This window comes from Meles meles, chromosome 2 (assembly GCF_922984935.1).
Source record: "Meles meles chromosome 2, mMelMel3.1 paternal haplotype, whole genome shotgun sequence".
Classification (NCBI taxonomy): domain Eukaryota; kingdom Metazoa; phylum Chordata; class Mammalia; order Carnivora; family Mustelidae; genus Meles; species Meles meles.
In genome coordinates this window covers 104413890-104430820 of record NC_060067.1, presented here as the reverse complement: position 1 = coordinate 104430820, position 16931 = coordinate 104413890, and the positions used below count along the sequence as shown (strand labels likewise).

At 40.3% G+C, this 16931-nt stretch overlaps 1 protein-coding gene across 4 annotated transcripts in view; it reads left to right on the top strand.

The window, feature by feature from the left end:
* Positions 1-16931, top strand: part of NPNT (nephronectin) — an 80295-nt gene that overhangs the window by 47032 nt on the left and 16332 nt on the right. For all 4 annotated transcript variants that reach the window (XM_045995622.1, XM_045995630.1, XM_045995646.1 and 1 more), the window contains one exon: positions 488-871. In XM_045995622.1, coding sequence (XP_045851578.1) covers positions 488-871 — 384 coding nt within the window. The remainder of the gene's footprint in view (positions 1-487; positions 872-16931) is intronic.

Here is a 16931-nt window from a genome sequence, read left to right as displayed (position 1 = left end):
TTTTGCATGAGTTGAATTTATATAGAGTATGGAAAAGTATTAGTCTTTAGATTATTCAAAACATGATTTTATAATACATATGTGCCCTCGGGACACTTAACAAAGATTCTGAACAAACGTTTCTCGTATTTTAAAAACCGTAGAATGTTTCTACATTTTTAAAAATCTCAAGGATTGTTGTCTTTTTTCATATTACACTTGAAATTCTTTGTGTTGTAAATAATACATATCCATTACAGAAATACCAACATAACTTTTGCATATATCCTTAGGATGAATATGTGTGTATATGAGTATATATATATCATACGTACACACACATAGTTGTTGTTTGGAAAAGAGCATGACTTACGGTGGAGGAATATTCTAAATGTGAGAAGTGAGCCTAGTTGGCATGAGATATTCTAATGTGTTTTTCACAGTTTGATGCCACAGACTTTTAGAGAGAGATGGTTATACACTAATTTAAATCTTTTGACTCTTTCAGATATTCCAAAAGTCATGATTGAACCTTCAGGTCCAATTCATGTACCAAAGGGAAACGGTACCATTTCAAAGGGTGATGGAGGACATAGTAACTGGATTCCTGATGTTGGAGGTACCAGGTGGCCTCTGAAGACACCATATGTTCCTCCTGTTATTACCAACAGGCCCACCTCAAAGCCAACAACAAGACCTGCACCCAGGCCAACGCCGGAGCCGACCCCACCCCCATTCACAGAACTCGGAACTTCACCACCCTCAACAAGCCCGGAGAGCACAGGCACCCAGCTGACACCCGTAGTGCCCGTTGTCACCACCTCTCCGCGATGGATCACAGTTGACAACAGAATACAGACAGATCCTCAGAAACCCAGAGGAGACGTGTTCAGTAAGTCCTAGAAATGTTAGCACCACCCTTGGTAATCACAACTATGACCATTTTCAGTAAGTGTGTTTTTTTAAAATTTTACGTATAATATGTGAGATCATACAGTATTTGTCTTTCTCTGTCTGACTTACTCCACTTAGCATCATGCCGCAGGTGTATCCACATTGTCTCAGATAGCAGGATTTTCTTTTTTAAGGCTGAATTGTGTATATATCCCTTTGTGTATTTATACCAGACCTTCTTTATCCACTCATCCATTGGTGGACACTTAGGTTGTTTCCATGTTACGGCTTTTGTAAATAATACTGCAGTGACCATGGGACTATCTCTTTGACATATTTTCATTTCCTTTGGATAAATACCTAGAAGTGGAATTGCTGGATCATGTGGTAGTTTCAGTTATAATTTCTTGAGGAACCTCCAATTTTCCATGGTGGCTGCACTAATTTACATTCCTACTGACAGGGCACGAAGGTTCTCTTTTCTCCACCTCCTTGACGGCATTTGTTATCTCTTGTCTTTTTGATCATGGCCATTCTAACAGGCACAAAGTGGTATCTCATTGTGGCCTTATTTCCTTATTTGTGATGTTGAGCCTTTTTTCATGCATCCGTTGCCCATCTGTGTCCTCTTTGGAAAATGGTCCTCTGCCCACTTACAATCAGATTAGTTGGGGTTTTTTGTTATTGAGTTGTATGAATTCCCTGTGTATTTTAGATATTAGCCCCATATCAGATATATTGTCTTTAAATATTTTTTTCTATTCCATAGGTTGTCCTCTCATTTTGTTGATGGGTTCTTTTGCCATGCAGAAGCTTTTCTGTTTGTTGCAGTCCCACTTGTTTGTTTGGTTTTTATTTTATTGCTTGTGCTTTAGGTGTCATATCCAAAAATTCATTGCAAGTCCCACAGCAACGAGTTTTTTCCTATATTTTCTTCTAGGAGTTTCATGGTTTGAGGTCTTATGGTCAACTCAATTTTGAGTTAATATATTTATGTTATATAAAATAAGGGTCTGCTTTCATTCTTAAGCATGTGAATATCCAGTTGTCCCAGAACCATTTACTGAAAAGACTGTCTTTTCTCCATTGAGTATTCTTGGCTCCCATGTCAAATATTAGTTGACCTTATATGCTTGGGTTTACTTCTGCACTGTTGATTTCGTTCCACTGGTTTGCGCACCTGTTTTTATGCGAATACCATACTGTTTTGATGACTATAGCTTTATAGTATAGCTTGAAATCAGGAAGCATGGTGCTTCTTGCTTTGTTCTTCTTTCTCAGGATTGCTTTGGCTTTGGCTCTTATGTGTTGTTATGTTTTTAATAAGCTCTTTACAATGACATTTCCATCATGGGCCATGCCTGGAATAAGAATGAAACACAAAAAGAATTAGCTGTACAAAGTGTAAGTCATATGTCTTTATTGTTAAATATTATAAAGAACTGTATAAAAGGAAGTCAACTGGGCAGATCACAGTGTGTGTAGAAATGGAAGGAATATCACAAAGTCATATGGTAGATTTCATTTCCTATCCAGTGTGAGACTTCTAACAAATTTAGAGTTATTCAGAAACTCTCAGAGATGGGAAACCTAACTATATTGCATCCCATTTAACTTTTAATTTAATTTAACTGAATTTAATCACTAAATACTTTTGAATGTGTTTTAGAATTCCAGGCCTTGTATTAGGCATTGGATTTACAAAGATAAAACAGGTAAAGTATAATCTGGTGGGAAAGAGAGTCACCCAGAAGATAACCGGGATACTGTGTTAATGAGAGAGAGGAGAGCACCCAGTCAGGCCTGGAGAAGGAAGTTTTGGGGTGGGTGGGGGCAAAGAGCTTGAGGAAAACTCGGTACTAGAGTTCATAGGGACACCAAAGGCACAGATGGAGGAAGCAGGCTCACATAGGCAGTAACCTGCTGGTAAACCTGTCCCTTGTGTTTGCTGTGTCCAGTGGTTGGATCTAGAGGACTAGAGCTAGATTAGATCAGAGACCCCCAGATTTTCAGTGGGTGAGTGGGTAAAGGATGGTATCACCCATAGAGATAGAGGCTAGAGGTAAAGCAGCAAGTTTTGAAGGAGGAAGAGGTTGTTCCCTTATTAGCGGACCAAAATGTGTAATTTTACAATTTGCAAACTCTCCCTGTATTTACCTGTCACATATCACCATGTGTGCTGTTAGCCACCTTTGCATTCACTCCTGTCTCCTCTTCTTCTTTGCCCACCGCTCCCTGATGGAAATAAACTTCGCTCCTTTATATTGAATTCTTGTGCAAATTTTTTTTTAACAGGCGAAAAGAACACTGACATTGTGAATTTTTAAAAAACAAGAAGCTTCTCTTTGCTTGTATGTGACTCTCAAATTTCTCTTCTAGGTTCTTGTCCACTTAAAGAGAGAGTGAAATTCTGTAATTCTGATGTAGTTGTAATTGTGTCTGTTTTAGGCAATAAATGTAATTTTTAGAGGATTCCAGTGGTAGATCCAGTAGTATGTTTCACATGCACATATGTTTTGAAAATGTATTTTTTCAAGATTTTATTTATTTATTTGAATGACTGAGAGCGAACAAGTGAGCACAAGCAGGGGGACAGAGAGAAGCAGGCTCCCCACTGAGCAGGGAGACTGAAGCAGAGCTCAGCCCAAGGACCCTGGGATCGTGACCTGAGCCGAAAGCAGACGCTTAACCAGTTGAGCCACCCAGGCGCCCTGAAAATGATATTTTTAAATCTTTCTCCTCTTTGCCTTTCCCCCACCCTCCCTTCTTTTCCTTTGCTCTCTGTCTCTGCAGTGCCTCTTTCTTTCTTACTCCTCTGCTTTGTTTTGTTTTCATCTCTTTATCATGTCTGTTCCTGGGTGCTTAAGTATGACAAGTAATTATATTATTCTGTTGCCTTAAGGTAGGGTCGTAAAAACTTGGCCACTGAACATAAAAACGCACTGTGACAGAGATATCAACATGTTTCTGAGTCTTTTAATATTTTCTCTTTTTGTAAAAAGTATGTCCTTCTTGGGGCACCTGAGTGGCTCAGTAGGTTAAGCATCCCACTCCTGATTTTGGCTCAGGTCATGATCTCAGGGTTGTGAGATGGAGCTCCAGGTCAGACTCTGTGTTGGGCATGGAGTTTGCTTGGGATTCTCTCTCCCTCTGCCCCTCCCCACTTGGCTGGCATTCGCTATCTCTCCTAAAAAAAAAAAAAAAAAAAAAAAAAAAAAAGTCTTTCTTTCCATCATTCCTGTTCATATCAACACATGTGAATTAAAAGTAACATTAAAGTTTAACAATAGAATTGAGCAGGATAAGACTGGGAAAACATGGAGTTCCCACGATGTTTGAGAGCTCTCATTCTAAGAGAGTGTGATCTTAAAGACATGCCCTGGGAAAGAATTCTCTTGATCAGATGCCAAGGTGGCCACATGTCGCAGATAGCTTTGCTGCCTCCAGATACTCCTGCCCCAGATCGATTCCACTCGTGTTCGTCTTTAGCTGGAGCCCTGCTTAATGTTTGCATGGACGAGGGTATTTTGGACACTTCTTAATTTACTGTCTTGTGATTATAGCATATTTTATGAATAAGGGAGGGCTCTAAGTTTTCAATTCAGGACAAACTGTGCTGAGCAAATTCAGGACAAACTGTGAGAGCAGAAAGGAACCTTAGAACTGTTTTCGTTCAACACCATCTCTTCATTGATATTTTCCTCGCTTCCGGCAAAATAATTTTTAAAGCCATCCTTAATCTTCACGGGTCTGAGAATAGAATTTGGCTCTCCTCATTGCATTTGAATGTTCAGGTGACGTTAATGACAGTCACTGTTGGGCAGCCCTATACTTCAGTTGTATTTTTCTTTACATTGAAAGATATATATTTGTTTAATGGAAGAGGTTGTGAAATAGAGCTTTTCGTTATAATGTGTGTGTTATGTCTATAATTATGTATTGTCCCCCCAAGGAAGGACTATAGGTATTTTAGGAAATCAGGAAAATCAAGGAAAAGGAAATCAAGAAAAAAAATTATAACACAAATACATCTCTAACCCAGACTTCTCCCCAAACTCTAGACTTAGGTATCCCCCTGCCTGTCTAACCTTTCCAGTGAGAGGCAAATAGATGTATCAGACTCGCATTTCGGATAGACTCTGATTGTCAGCCCAAACACATTCTACCCGCAGCTTTTCCCACCCTGGGAGATGTCACCTCTGTTCTAGCAGTTGCTAAGGCCAGAGAACTTGGAGTCCTCTCCAACTACTCTTTGTGTAATCTGTATGGAAATGGTGTTAGCCTTACCTTCAAGTTCTGTCTCAAGTGGGAGCACCTCTCCCCGTCTCCTGTGCAGCCTCCCTGACCCAAGCCGTTCTTCCTGGGGAGGACAGGTCCAAATTCCTTTATCCACATGAGTTGTGGGATATGGAATTTTTCAGAGTTTAGAAAAGTAGGAAAGTACATATGTATACTGAAACAGATTAATGTTTCTACAGTGAAACACAGGACTATTTATGCTCATCTGGCTACCAAAGACCGTTTGGTTGAGTTACAGAACGAGCTTTTGGGTTTTGGCATTATGAGGGAGGAACTATGGACCTGCAGCACAGGAGACTTTGGCAGGTCTCCCTGCTTCCACTCTGGCCCTTCCATGGTCCCCTCTCAATCCAGTGACTTGAGGGATCTTTTAAAACAGAAATGAGATGTCAGCATTCACAGCTGTGCCTCAGCATGCGCTTGGTTCCATATGGATGTAAGCCCGCCCGGCGTCTCACAGAGTCCTACAGGATCTCATCTCCTCATGCTGTGCCCTCGGTGACTCTACTCCAGCCTCCTCACTGATCCTCACTATTCCTGTCTCAGGACTCTTGCTCCAACTGTTCCCTCTCCTGGGGACACTCTTCCCCCGGCTCTCAGCTTGGCTCACTCTCTCATCTCTACACAAATGTCAGCTTACCTGGGAGATCACTCTGATGCCCGTATTCCATACTGTGACCCCTACCAACCACCACCAGAATACGTCTCCACTGCTTTTCTCTTTTTGATACCATTTATCACCTTCTAATGTACTGTGTTATTTACTTACTTACTATGTCCATTGTATCCACTACTGGAATACAATATTTTGAGGACAGGGATCTTTGTTTTGTTCACTGGTGTGTCTCAAGGACCTAGAATAATGCCTGGCACATATTGGCACTTGAACATCATTTGTGGAATAAAGGAATGAATAAATCACTCATAGCATTTGAAAATAAATTATCATATAATCAGATTTTCCATACAAAAGCTAGTTTGATATAATAACACATTTAATCTATATTTAAGAATTAAAAAATATTCTTTTCTGATTGTTCCTCAATTTTTTACTGTGGTGTTTTGACCATTTTCCCCCTCTCTTTCTTCTCTCTCTTCCTCTTTTCTTTTTAGAGATTGGCATTCTATTCAGTGGGTTATTAAATTTGAAAATTTGATGATAATGAGACGGCAAATGATATCAGTGTGATATAATGTCTCAAAAAATATATTTCCTAACTCCTGAGACTAGCTCAAATAATTCTTGCTTTATACTTTTTTTTTTGGAAAGTTGGCCTGTATGAAGTTATGCACCTTTCATTTTTTAATGTGGAAAGATTTAAGAAATAGCCCCTTAAAACAACATTTCTTGTAGGTTTAAACAAGATACCATTGGAGCTGGAATTTTTGTCCTTTTACTACTACAAAAGAAAGGGTTTCAAAACACCAAAAAGAATTAAACTTCAAATAAGCAATCCAGATGGAATGATTATAATGCAGTCTTTTTACATTTTAATTTGGGGCTAAAAACTTTCATCTAAACCAACATCAATTAATTACCCAAGTGTGATGTCCAAATGGGGTTGGTTTTTTTTTGTTTTTTAATATTTTACTTATTTATTTGACAGAGATCACAAGTAGGCAGAGAGGCAGGCAGAGAGAGAGGGGGGAAGCAGGCTCCCCGCAGAGCAGAGAGCTGGATGCAGGGCTCAATCCCAGGACTGTGAGATCATGACCTGAGCCGAAGGCAGAGGCTTAACCCACTGAGCCACCCAGGCACCCAAGGTTTTAAAGAAATCATTCCAGTTATAATCCAAATCACTAAGGGAGATTAAAGTCCCTCACAGTAACACATCTTACTGTTGACATATTCTTTCTTGTATTTAATCTAAATTCTTGAAATGATAGTTTCTACGAGTGCAGTCCTGTCAGGTAATTGTGGCTGATGGACACAGCTGCTCAGTGTTTCCAGACCCTATCCATACTCCATGTACTCAAAGAACACTCTCTAGAAATTACTTAACTGTCTCTTGTTTGGGCTCAGTAATTTCTGTTTCCTAAACCTTTTCTTAGAAAGACTGTTTTTCAAAGAAAGGAAGACTGTTTTTCAACCACTTAGCAATCTTTTTGGGTTGCCTTTGAACAGCCTTCATTTTTCAAATCTGTCTCAAATGATAGGGTCCAAAGATATTTAACAGTCACATCTGACCCAATATTGACTGTAAGCGGAATTTCTTTAAATATGTTTTTCTAATCTAAATCATTTCCCTCTGTTGCCAACTATATTATAGTGCAGATTTGTGGGCAGCTATTAATTCCCCAGATATTTTTCCCCTGAAATGGTCACATAGTGGCTGGTACAGGGATACCTGGGTGGTCAGTCAGTTAAGTGTCTGCCTTCAGCTCAGGTCATGATCCCAGGGTCCTGGGATGGAGTCCCACATTGGGCTCCCTGCTCAGCCGGGAGCCTGCTTCTCCTGCCTACCACTCCCCCTGCTTGTGCCCTCTCTGTCTCTCTGACAAATAAGTAAAACCTTTAAAAAATAAACAAACAATGGCTGGCACATAGTAGGCACTCAAAAATATTGAATAGAATGAAATAAAATTTTATGTTGGAATCAACTTTTTCTCAATCTAAGTTATTCTTCGAATGCTTGAACTAGCTATATTTAACTTGTTGATTCTGATAGTTTGTCCCCAAATGATCAAAGTTGTTTTAGCTTTTTCTTACCCCAGTACAGCTTAGTATAGTCATTGAAAACAAACTTTCTCTAGAAAACTCTCATATACCTCTAAATTTTGAGCATGATGTAGGGAAATAGTGTTGAGGCATGTGAAACTGAGGCATTTTTAAGTCCTGCTAAGGAGAGAAAACATTGAACCAGAAGATCCAGTTTTGATCCTCACCTCTATTATTTATGCGATATGTGACTTTGGACAAATCACTGTGCATTAGCTCTCATCTGCATGGTTTCTGAGACCAGAGAGCTGATCTTGGACTCTGGAAGAACCTGGTAGAGGGGGCTCAGAAAGAGCAGAAAGACGTGGGGCAGACTTAGGGCAAGAAAAGCAGATTTAATTGGTAGGATGCCTATTTGTACACCAGAGATGGGCTGCAGGGAATTGCTAAAAAGTTGGAGAGATAGGCTGCAGGGAATTGCTAAAAAGAGACTGAGCACCAAAGACAAAATGCTGGGATCAGTGCAGGTAGGAGCTATCCCCAAGCAAAGAACATAAGAAAAGCTTTATGTGGAACCCGAAGTAAAGGAACTTAGGGGGAAATGCGTTTCTAGTCTAGCAGTACAATGAAATATTATGCAGCGGTGTTTTCTGAAAAATATTTAATGTCTTGGGAAAACACTGATGTTATAAAAAGGGTAAGTAAAAAGAAAGTAGAGAGGGGCGCCTGGGTGGCTCAGTGGGTTAAGCCACTGCCTTCGGCTCAGGTCATGATCTCAGGGTCCTGGGATCGAGTCCCACATCGGGCTCTCTGCTCAGCACGGAGCCTGCTTCCCTCTCTCTCTTTGCCTGCCTGTCTACTTGTGATCTCTCTGTCAAATAAATAAAATCTTTAAAAAAAAAAAAAAAAAGAAAGTAGAGAACTATATATAGCATTTGGCCCCAAGCAGGTGCAAAATACATGTCTCCATATGTCTGGGTGAATATGGATGTTTGGAAGAAAAAAAGAGCAGATTAGTACTTGTGAATCTATATCCAGTTGATATTTGGGTGATTTTCCTTGTCCTTTCATTGTCCTCACTCAGTGAGGTTTACTCTTCTCGTTCCCACTGCTGTTGGTCAGTAATTCATTCTAGGAGTGATTCCTTAGGGAGAGACCGTCAGTGCTCATAGAATCCCACTCTCCCCAGGAAGACAGTCAGCTGTGTGTTTTGAAAAAGTACCCCATGGAATTGTGATTCTCAGTCATATTCATTTTATTTAGAATATACTGGCTTTTAAAAATGCATTAAAGAGTTTATTAACTTCTATTTTTAGCTTTTCAAAATGGCCTTTACAATTGAGTGTGTCAGACATGTCCAGTTTGAGCTGGGAAGCTCAGATTACTGCAAGGACTATAATACCACTTGGACAAGGAAGCAGATTTTTTTTCCAACTTGTCAGCAGTTCAACTTGTTTGAACCAGCATAACCTCGGGTGCTTATTTAACATGTAGATTCCTAATCCGCACCGCACATTTACTAAATCAGACCTGCTAAGAAAGTACTTCTCTGTCTTGGTGTGTATACAGGTCACATGGAAATGTGTTAGGGTGAAAGTTCTGACTCAGTGGGGCTAGGATAGGACCCGAGATTTTGCATTTCTGACAAGCTCATGGGTAGTGCCGTTGATCTGCGGACTGCACTGAACAGCAGGCTTACTCCACACTAAGCCCTAATGGTAGTTTCAGCCAGTAGACAGTGTCTCGAATGGAGACAGAACTGGCCAGCTGTGGAGTGTTTCAGATGTAGTTGTGCCTAAAATGTGGTATGAAGCATCTGGGTCACATAAGGAAGGAAAGTGTTGCCAAATAAAGATTACAGAATATAATGTAACGTCTGTCAGGTGTTCTTAGGAGTGGCCTTATCGGAGAACCAGACTCCCTGCTGCTTTGTTATTCTAGATCCTGAGACTGTGTTGAAATTCCAAGTATCAGGCAGTCAAAAGAAAACTTTCCATTTTAATGATCGCTGCACTGCTGGGGTGTGTACGGTTTCCATCTCTTGTCTTCCTTCTGTAGAGTTTACAGCCTGTGGCTGGTGTGATCACATTGTGCTTAGTCATGAAAACAGAACCTCTTTTCTGATGCTGTGTGGTAATGAGTAAAAAGATTGTTTCTGCTGAGGGGTGAAAGGTCTTCAAACTAGTTCGCTTTCTCGTAAATAGCAAGGCCTAGAGGGACCCCGAGAAGATGCCCAACATCTCCCTGTAGATTCCATTTCTGCTGGCATTTTGAAGGAGTGAGTTGTCACTGCTTACAGGTCAGGATCTGGCGCAGTGAATCCTGAAAGCTTTCAAGATTTTGGATTTATATTTAATTTGATTTGATGGCGGCTGGTAAGAGAAAAAATAGCTCTCTCCAGAAGGTACAAATTGAATTCTTGGTGAATGTGACCAAAGTCAGAAATCAAAAATTTTTTAAGTTGAATGCACATTTGTTTATAATGTTTTTTTTTTTTAAAGATTTTATTTATTTATTTGACAGAGAGAGATCATGAGTAGACAGAGAGGCAGGCAGAGAGAGAGAGAGGGAAGCAGGCTCGCTGCTGAGCAGAGAGACCGATGCGGGACTACACCCCAGGACCCTGAGATCATGACCTGAGCCGAAGGCAGTGGCTTAACCCACTGAGCCACCCAGGCGCCCCTGTTTATAATGTTGTAAGGAAAAATATCGCGCTGTAGCCACACTGTGACTTGGGGCCTGTTACAGAATCTTCTTATACCTTCGGTTCCTCATCTGTAAGTGGGGATAATAACAGTTATCTACCTCAGTGAGCTGCTGTGGGTGCACATGAAACTCTGACCATGTCGGAAGAACTCAGTACACGGTAGCTGTTACCACTTCTGTTGCTGTTGTTGAATTCAATTATAGAGTAATGATGCCATTCCCTACTTAACTCATAAAAATACAGCCCCATTTTATGTTCAGTTCCAAGTCTATGTTTTTATGGTGTTTTTTATTATGGTTCATTATATTTTAATACTCTTATTGGCTAAACAGATCCTTTTGGACCCAATCGATTTACTAGTGTGAGCTTTTGGGTGAATAGAGAAAATATAAATGGAAACCTAGCTACTTCACATCCCTTTAATTTTTACCAAATAACTGGAATATCATGCTTCATTTAGGTGTTCATAGTAACTAGGTGAACAGTTGTGGTTTTAAAAGAGATAGGATCCCATCAACGTCTTTGCTGTGCACATGGTGACAACAGCCTTTTGAGAGATTGAGTCTATCTAGGTGTTACAGGCTGTCTGATAAATACCAAAAATAATAGCTGTTTTTCCTTTAGAGTGATTTCTTTGGTCTTAGGGCATTGACAGTGTCCCGCACAGTAGGTGGGTTTCCTCGCCCCTCCCCACCTCACCTGCTCTGGAGTGCTCCTGGCAGGGCTACCCTCCAGTTTCCTTGGCTTTGGAAGAGGGAAAGAGAATAGAACTTGTCAGGAATTCTTTGGCTCTGGAAAAGTTGTGTTCTCACCCTTATGGTCATACTTAAAAAAGAATCTCTTTTAGATAGTTTCTTCTCCTGGGATTGGCCTAGGCAGTGAGTTGTTCTGAAATTTTATTAAAGGAGAAATAGGTGAGCCATGTAAATTGGCTCCTTACTGAGTACTGAAGCAGTGTCTATGTTCCACCTTTCACCAGAGATTTCATTTTTTCCAGCTCTGCTCTTTACTCTCAGCCCAAAGGGCTATCTTTTGAACATTTTAGATTCTTCCTATGGGATGAAAGCTTTGGCAGACAAGGGCTTATATCTGTGGAGCCTAGAAACCCTTTTCTTTTTACTAGTAATCAGTATATGGCTAAGAATTTTCTCTAATGTGGTTAAGGAAATTTTAGAAACTCCTTTCCAATCCTTTTATTTGCTTCTCTCTGGTCATTTAAAGCTATACGGCGTATGTTCTTCATCTGGAGAGGGAAAGAGAGGCAGGAGACTGTCTCATAAAACCCCAGTGATTCATCCCCACTCTGTAGTCTCTAAAAAATCCCCTAGGTTTTGCTTTCATAAAGAGCCTTCAGACTATTGAGAGTTACATATGCACCATTCTCTTCCACTGAACTGAAGCCCTAACCATAGAAACAACTTAAGACAGTGTTATCTTTAATCTTTTAGTCTCACAACAAATGCCAGAACTAGCCTGGGTAATGTCAAGGTAGCCACCCTGGAATAGAAACAGAATTTGTAAAGCTACCTTTAATAAACAGTGCTTACATTTTGCTACAGTTGACTCTTCGGAAGAAGTCTGGCGATGGGAGGGGTGTATGATAATATTTACTTTTACTTCACTGTGCTTACTCTTAATGCTTTTGGGGTAAAAGTATTGTTGACTATTTGGGAAACCTCATTTATGAACACAAGCTATATATTATGTTCCTGGGGAAAATATATGTAATAGAAAATGCTGAGCCAAAGGGTCTTTTTCAAGAGATTTTCTGCTTATTCATGTGGCCAATTCTTCTCACAGGCTCCAGGGCCCTACAGCCACAGGGAAAAAGTGCCAGGTCCCTAAGCACAGTCCAACCCCATTTTTACCCAGCTGTCTACGTGCTTCATGCCTGCACCTTTCCTTTGTTTTAGTTCATGCAGAAGGCCGTAGGAAGCACTGGGCAAATGATATGTTTTGGTGGGTAAAACATTGGCCAATGGAAGGAAAAAATGTAGGAAATGAATCTTCTAAGATTATATGACCATTCTTTAGTTTATGCTCATTTGGTCATAATGGCTCTCTGACCTCCACTTTCACCTCCCTCCTATTCATTCTCCACGCCACAGCCAGAATGTTGCTCCTGACCTGAGATCTTGTAAAAGCTTCCAGCTTCTACCAGAATAAAGCCCCAAATCTCTACAGGGCTTTAATCTATCCACAACTGTCTCTGGCTTTATTTGGTGCCCTTCGTCCCGTACCCTCCCTCTCCCGCCATGAGCTCTAGAGCTAGAAGGATCTTTGAGTTCCACACCCTTTCATTTTCCAGGACGCAAGCTAACATTAACGCATCCTTCCTGTGGTGGTGTGAGCACCACCTCTCAGAGATCTTCATGCATCTGTCCTCCCCAGGCTAGCTTAGCCAGCCCCCAGTCCCCACCCCCATGCTCACACAGCCTTCTCTACTTATCTTTAAAACATTCATTACCTGGAGAAATTGTTAGAAGTCTGTCTTTGCCTCTGGAAACTAGACCCCAGGAGGCAAGAGTAATCACATTTCTTCATAAGTTCTTAGCCCAGTGTCTTGTACCCAGTGGATTCTGTTTCTTGACTGACTGCATTAAAAAGTGGATAGAATAGAGGGAGAATGGATAGACAGACAGTAGAGGAATTCTATTATTAGCATTTCTCCTATCTTTTTTTTAAGATTTTATTTATTCATTTGACAGACAGAGATCACAAGTAGGCAGAGAAGCAGGCAGACAGAAGAGGAAACAGGCTCCCTGCCGAGCAGAGAGCCTGATGTGAGGCTCAGTCCTAAGACCCTGGGATCATGACCTGAGCCGAAGGCAGAGGCTTTAACCCACTGAGCCACCCAGGTGCCCCTCTCCTATCCTTTTTAAAATCACTATACCATTCTAAGAATTAATGGTCCAATTACTACACAGTATCAGATATGTTTGTTTTTATAAAATATATATTGCATATTTAAAGTGATGATTAGCTAAAATACAAAGCAGGGAAAATAATGAGAAAAATCATGTACAAGTGTTTATCCTGGTTATTTAGGCAAGACTCATATTTTATTTATTTTATTTCATTATTATTATTTTTTAAAGATTTTATTTATTTATGTGTCAGAGAGAGAGAGCACAAGCAGGGAGAGTGATAGGCAGAGGGAGAAGCAGGCTCCCCTCTGAGCGGGGAGCCCAATGTGGGACTCCATCCCAGGAACCTGAGATCATGACCTGAGCCAAAGGCAGACGATTAACCGAGTGAGCCACCCAGGTGTCCCTACTAGTTACTTATTTTAATTAACATTTTCTACATTGATTAAAATAGTTCTCTTGAACCAAAGAATATGTCCAAATTCACTAATATATTTCAGTTTCATAGCCTCACATTTAACAACAGGTATCAGAACTCTATTTAGAGTTCTCCTTGAGGGGCCTGAGTGGCTCAGTTGGTTGGGCATCTGCCATAGGCTCGGGTCATAGTCCTGGGGTCCTGGGATCGAGCCCTACGTTGGGCTCCCGGCTCAGCAGGGAATCTGCCTCTCCCTCTCCCTCTATCCCAACCCACTCATCCTCTCTCTCAAAAAAAGTTCTCTACGAGCAATCAAACTACAATTAACAGATATATAGTTGCTATGGGGTAGGGAGTCTATATATGTGTTCTCACAGAACTCTCTTTTCTTTTGATGTTTTAGGTAATTTTTTTTCCACAACAGAATTTTTTTTTTTTTTTAAGATTTTATTTATTTATTTGACAGCGAGATCACAAGCAGACAGAGAGGCAGGCAGAGAGAGAGAGAGGGAAGCAGGCTCGCCGCCGAGCAGAGAGCCCGATGCGGGACTCGATCCCAGGACCCTGAGATCATGACCTGAGCCGAAGGCAGCGGCTTAACCCACTGAGCCACCCAGGCGCCCCAGAATTTTTTTTTATATAAACTGTTCTAAAAGTTTACAATTACAAAAGACAAGGCAAACCAAACAAATGGGAAAATACCACTTTCATTTCCAATGCTCAGACCACCATTATTATCATAGTGGTAGATATATATTTTTTAACTGATATTATTGACCTACTACCTTATATTAGTTTCAGGTGTACAACACAATGATTTAATGTTTGTATGCATGTTGAAATGATAACTACCATAACTCCAGTTAACATCTATCATACTTTGTTACAAAATCATCTCTTGTGTTGAGAACTTTTAAGGTTTATCCTGTTAGCAACTTCCAAATATGCAGTGAAGTATTACTAGCTATAGTCACGATGCTCTACATTATATCCCTCTAACTTACTTATTTTATAACTGAGAGTTTGTAACTTCTGAGTCCCATTTGCCCACCCTTCACCCCCTGCCTCTGGCAACCACCAGTCTCTTCTCTATATCTATGAGCTTGTTTCTGTTTTTAAGATTCCACATGTGAGCCAGATCTTGTGGTATTTTACTCTGACTTGTTTCACTTACCATAATGCCTTCAAGGTTCTTCCATGTTGTCACAAGAGGTGAGATTTCATCTCTTTTTATAGAGGAATGATATTCCTCTGTGCATATACAGACCACATCTTCTTTAACCATTCATCAGTGGACACTTAGGCTGTTTCCAGGTCTGGGCTGTGGGGAAAATGCCGCCGTGAATATGAGAGTGCTGATATCTTTTTGAATTCGTGTTTTTATTTTCTTCAGATAAATACCCAGAAGTAGAATTGCTGGATCATGTGGCAGTTCTAGTTTTAATTTTTTTTGAGGAACTTCCTACTGTTTTCTATAGCGACTGCACCAATTTGCATTCACATTAACAAGGCACCCAGGTTTCTCCACATCCTTGCCAACACTTGTTATTGGTCTTTTTGATTGCAGCTGTCCTAACAGGTGTGAGGTGATACTTCATCAGGGTTTTGATTTGTATTTCCCCGATGGCTGGTGATCTTGAGCACCTTTTCATGTACCCATTGGCCTCTGTATGTCTTCTTTGGAAATACGTTGATTTGGTCTGCTCATTTTTTATTGGGATTTTTTTGTTATTGAATAGTAGGAGTTCTTTATATATTTTGGGTAGTAACCTCTTATCAGATATGATTTGCAGTTATTTTCTATTTAGTAGCTGGCCTTTTCATTTTGGTGCTGGTTTCCTTTGCTGTGCTTTTTAGTTTGATATTGTCCTACTTGTTTATTTTTGCTTTTGTTGCCTTTGCTTTTGGAATCAGATCCCAAAAAATGACTGTCAAGACCAATGTGAAGGAGCTTACTGCCTGTATTTTCTTCTAGGAGTTTTATGGTTTCAGATCTTACATTCCAGTCTTTAATCCATTTTGAGTTCATTTTTGTGTGTTTTGTAAGATAGTGGTCCTGTTTCTTTTCTTTTTTTTTTTTTGCCGGTGGTCATCCAGTTTCCTCAACATTTCTTGAAGAGACTGCCATTTCCCCATTGCATGTTCTTGGCTTTTTTGTTGTAAGTTAATCAACCGTATATGCTTGGGGGGTGGTGTTGTTTTTGCCACTCTTGTTTCTAGTCTGTTGTTTTGTTGGCTTGTTTTTCTTGTACATAGTTGAGTTGAGTACATACTGCTTGAATGACTTTTTCCCACTACTTATTTCACTTCGTATTTTCACATAAAACATAAAATATACCAGAGAGTGAGGTGGTGAACCTTCTCTTGACACTGAGGTGGAACAGTCTTAGCAATCCATAGCGGTATGTGTGAGAAAGGAGAAATAGTTGAACAATTTGGCAGGGTTACCGAGTAGAGTACACAGAATTTTAAGCACTAATAGCTGCTGAGCACGTCAGGTCTCTGAATTCCTTGGAATGTTTCCCAATGAACTGCAGTGAGGGTGTGCTTGATCAGCTCCTGCTGAAGTTGTGTTTTAGGCCCTTGGTTTCCAAGAACTATTAACGAAACATCTGGCACTTTGCAAGTTGTTAGATGACAAATTCTTTGAATTGCTGTTTTCCAAGTGTGTGATCTCCTCCCTTCCTTTCTCTTTAACCTCATCCTATCACTTTCCCCATTTCTCATCATCCTTCCTCCATGCATCATGCAAGCCTTTCTCTAAATGTTCTGAGCACCTTATTTGTAATGGCTGCCTGAAACACTCCTCCTTCCCCCTCTCCCAACACTTTTTTTTTTTTTTTTTGCTTGGAAGTTTTCACATTCTTTCCCTCTTGGTCTACATGGTGCTTCTGTAGAGGGGTTCCCCTTGATCTCCCTTTATGACCAGTTTATTATCATGAGCGGAAGTCACCCTCATTGTATAATGCATGCACTGAATTTTTTGAAGAACACTTATGTTCCTTAAGAAGGATATTTGCAAGCTGTGTTCACACAGTGTTATATTGGTGATGGAAGTGATACCCCCTAAATAAGCATGAAGTGTTTAAGTGTATTTGTAGTACAGAG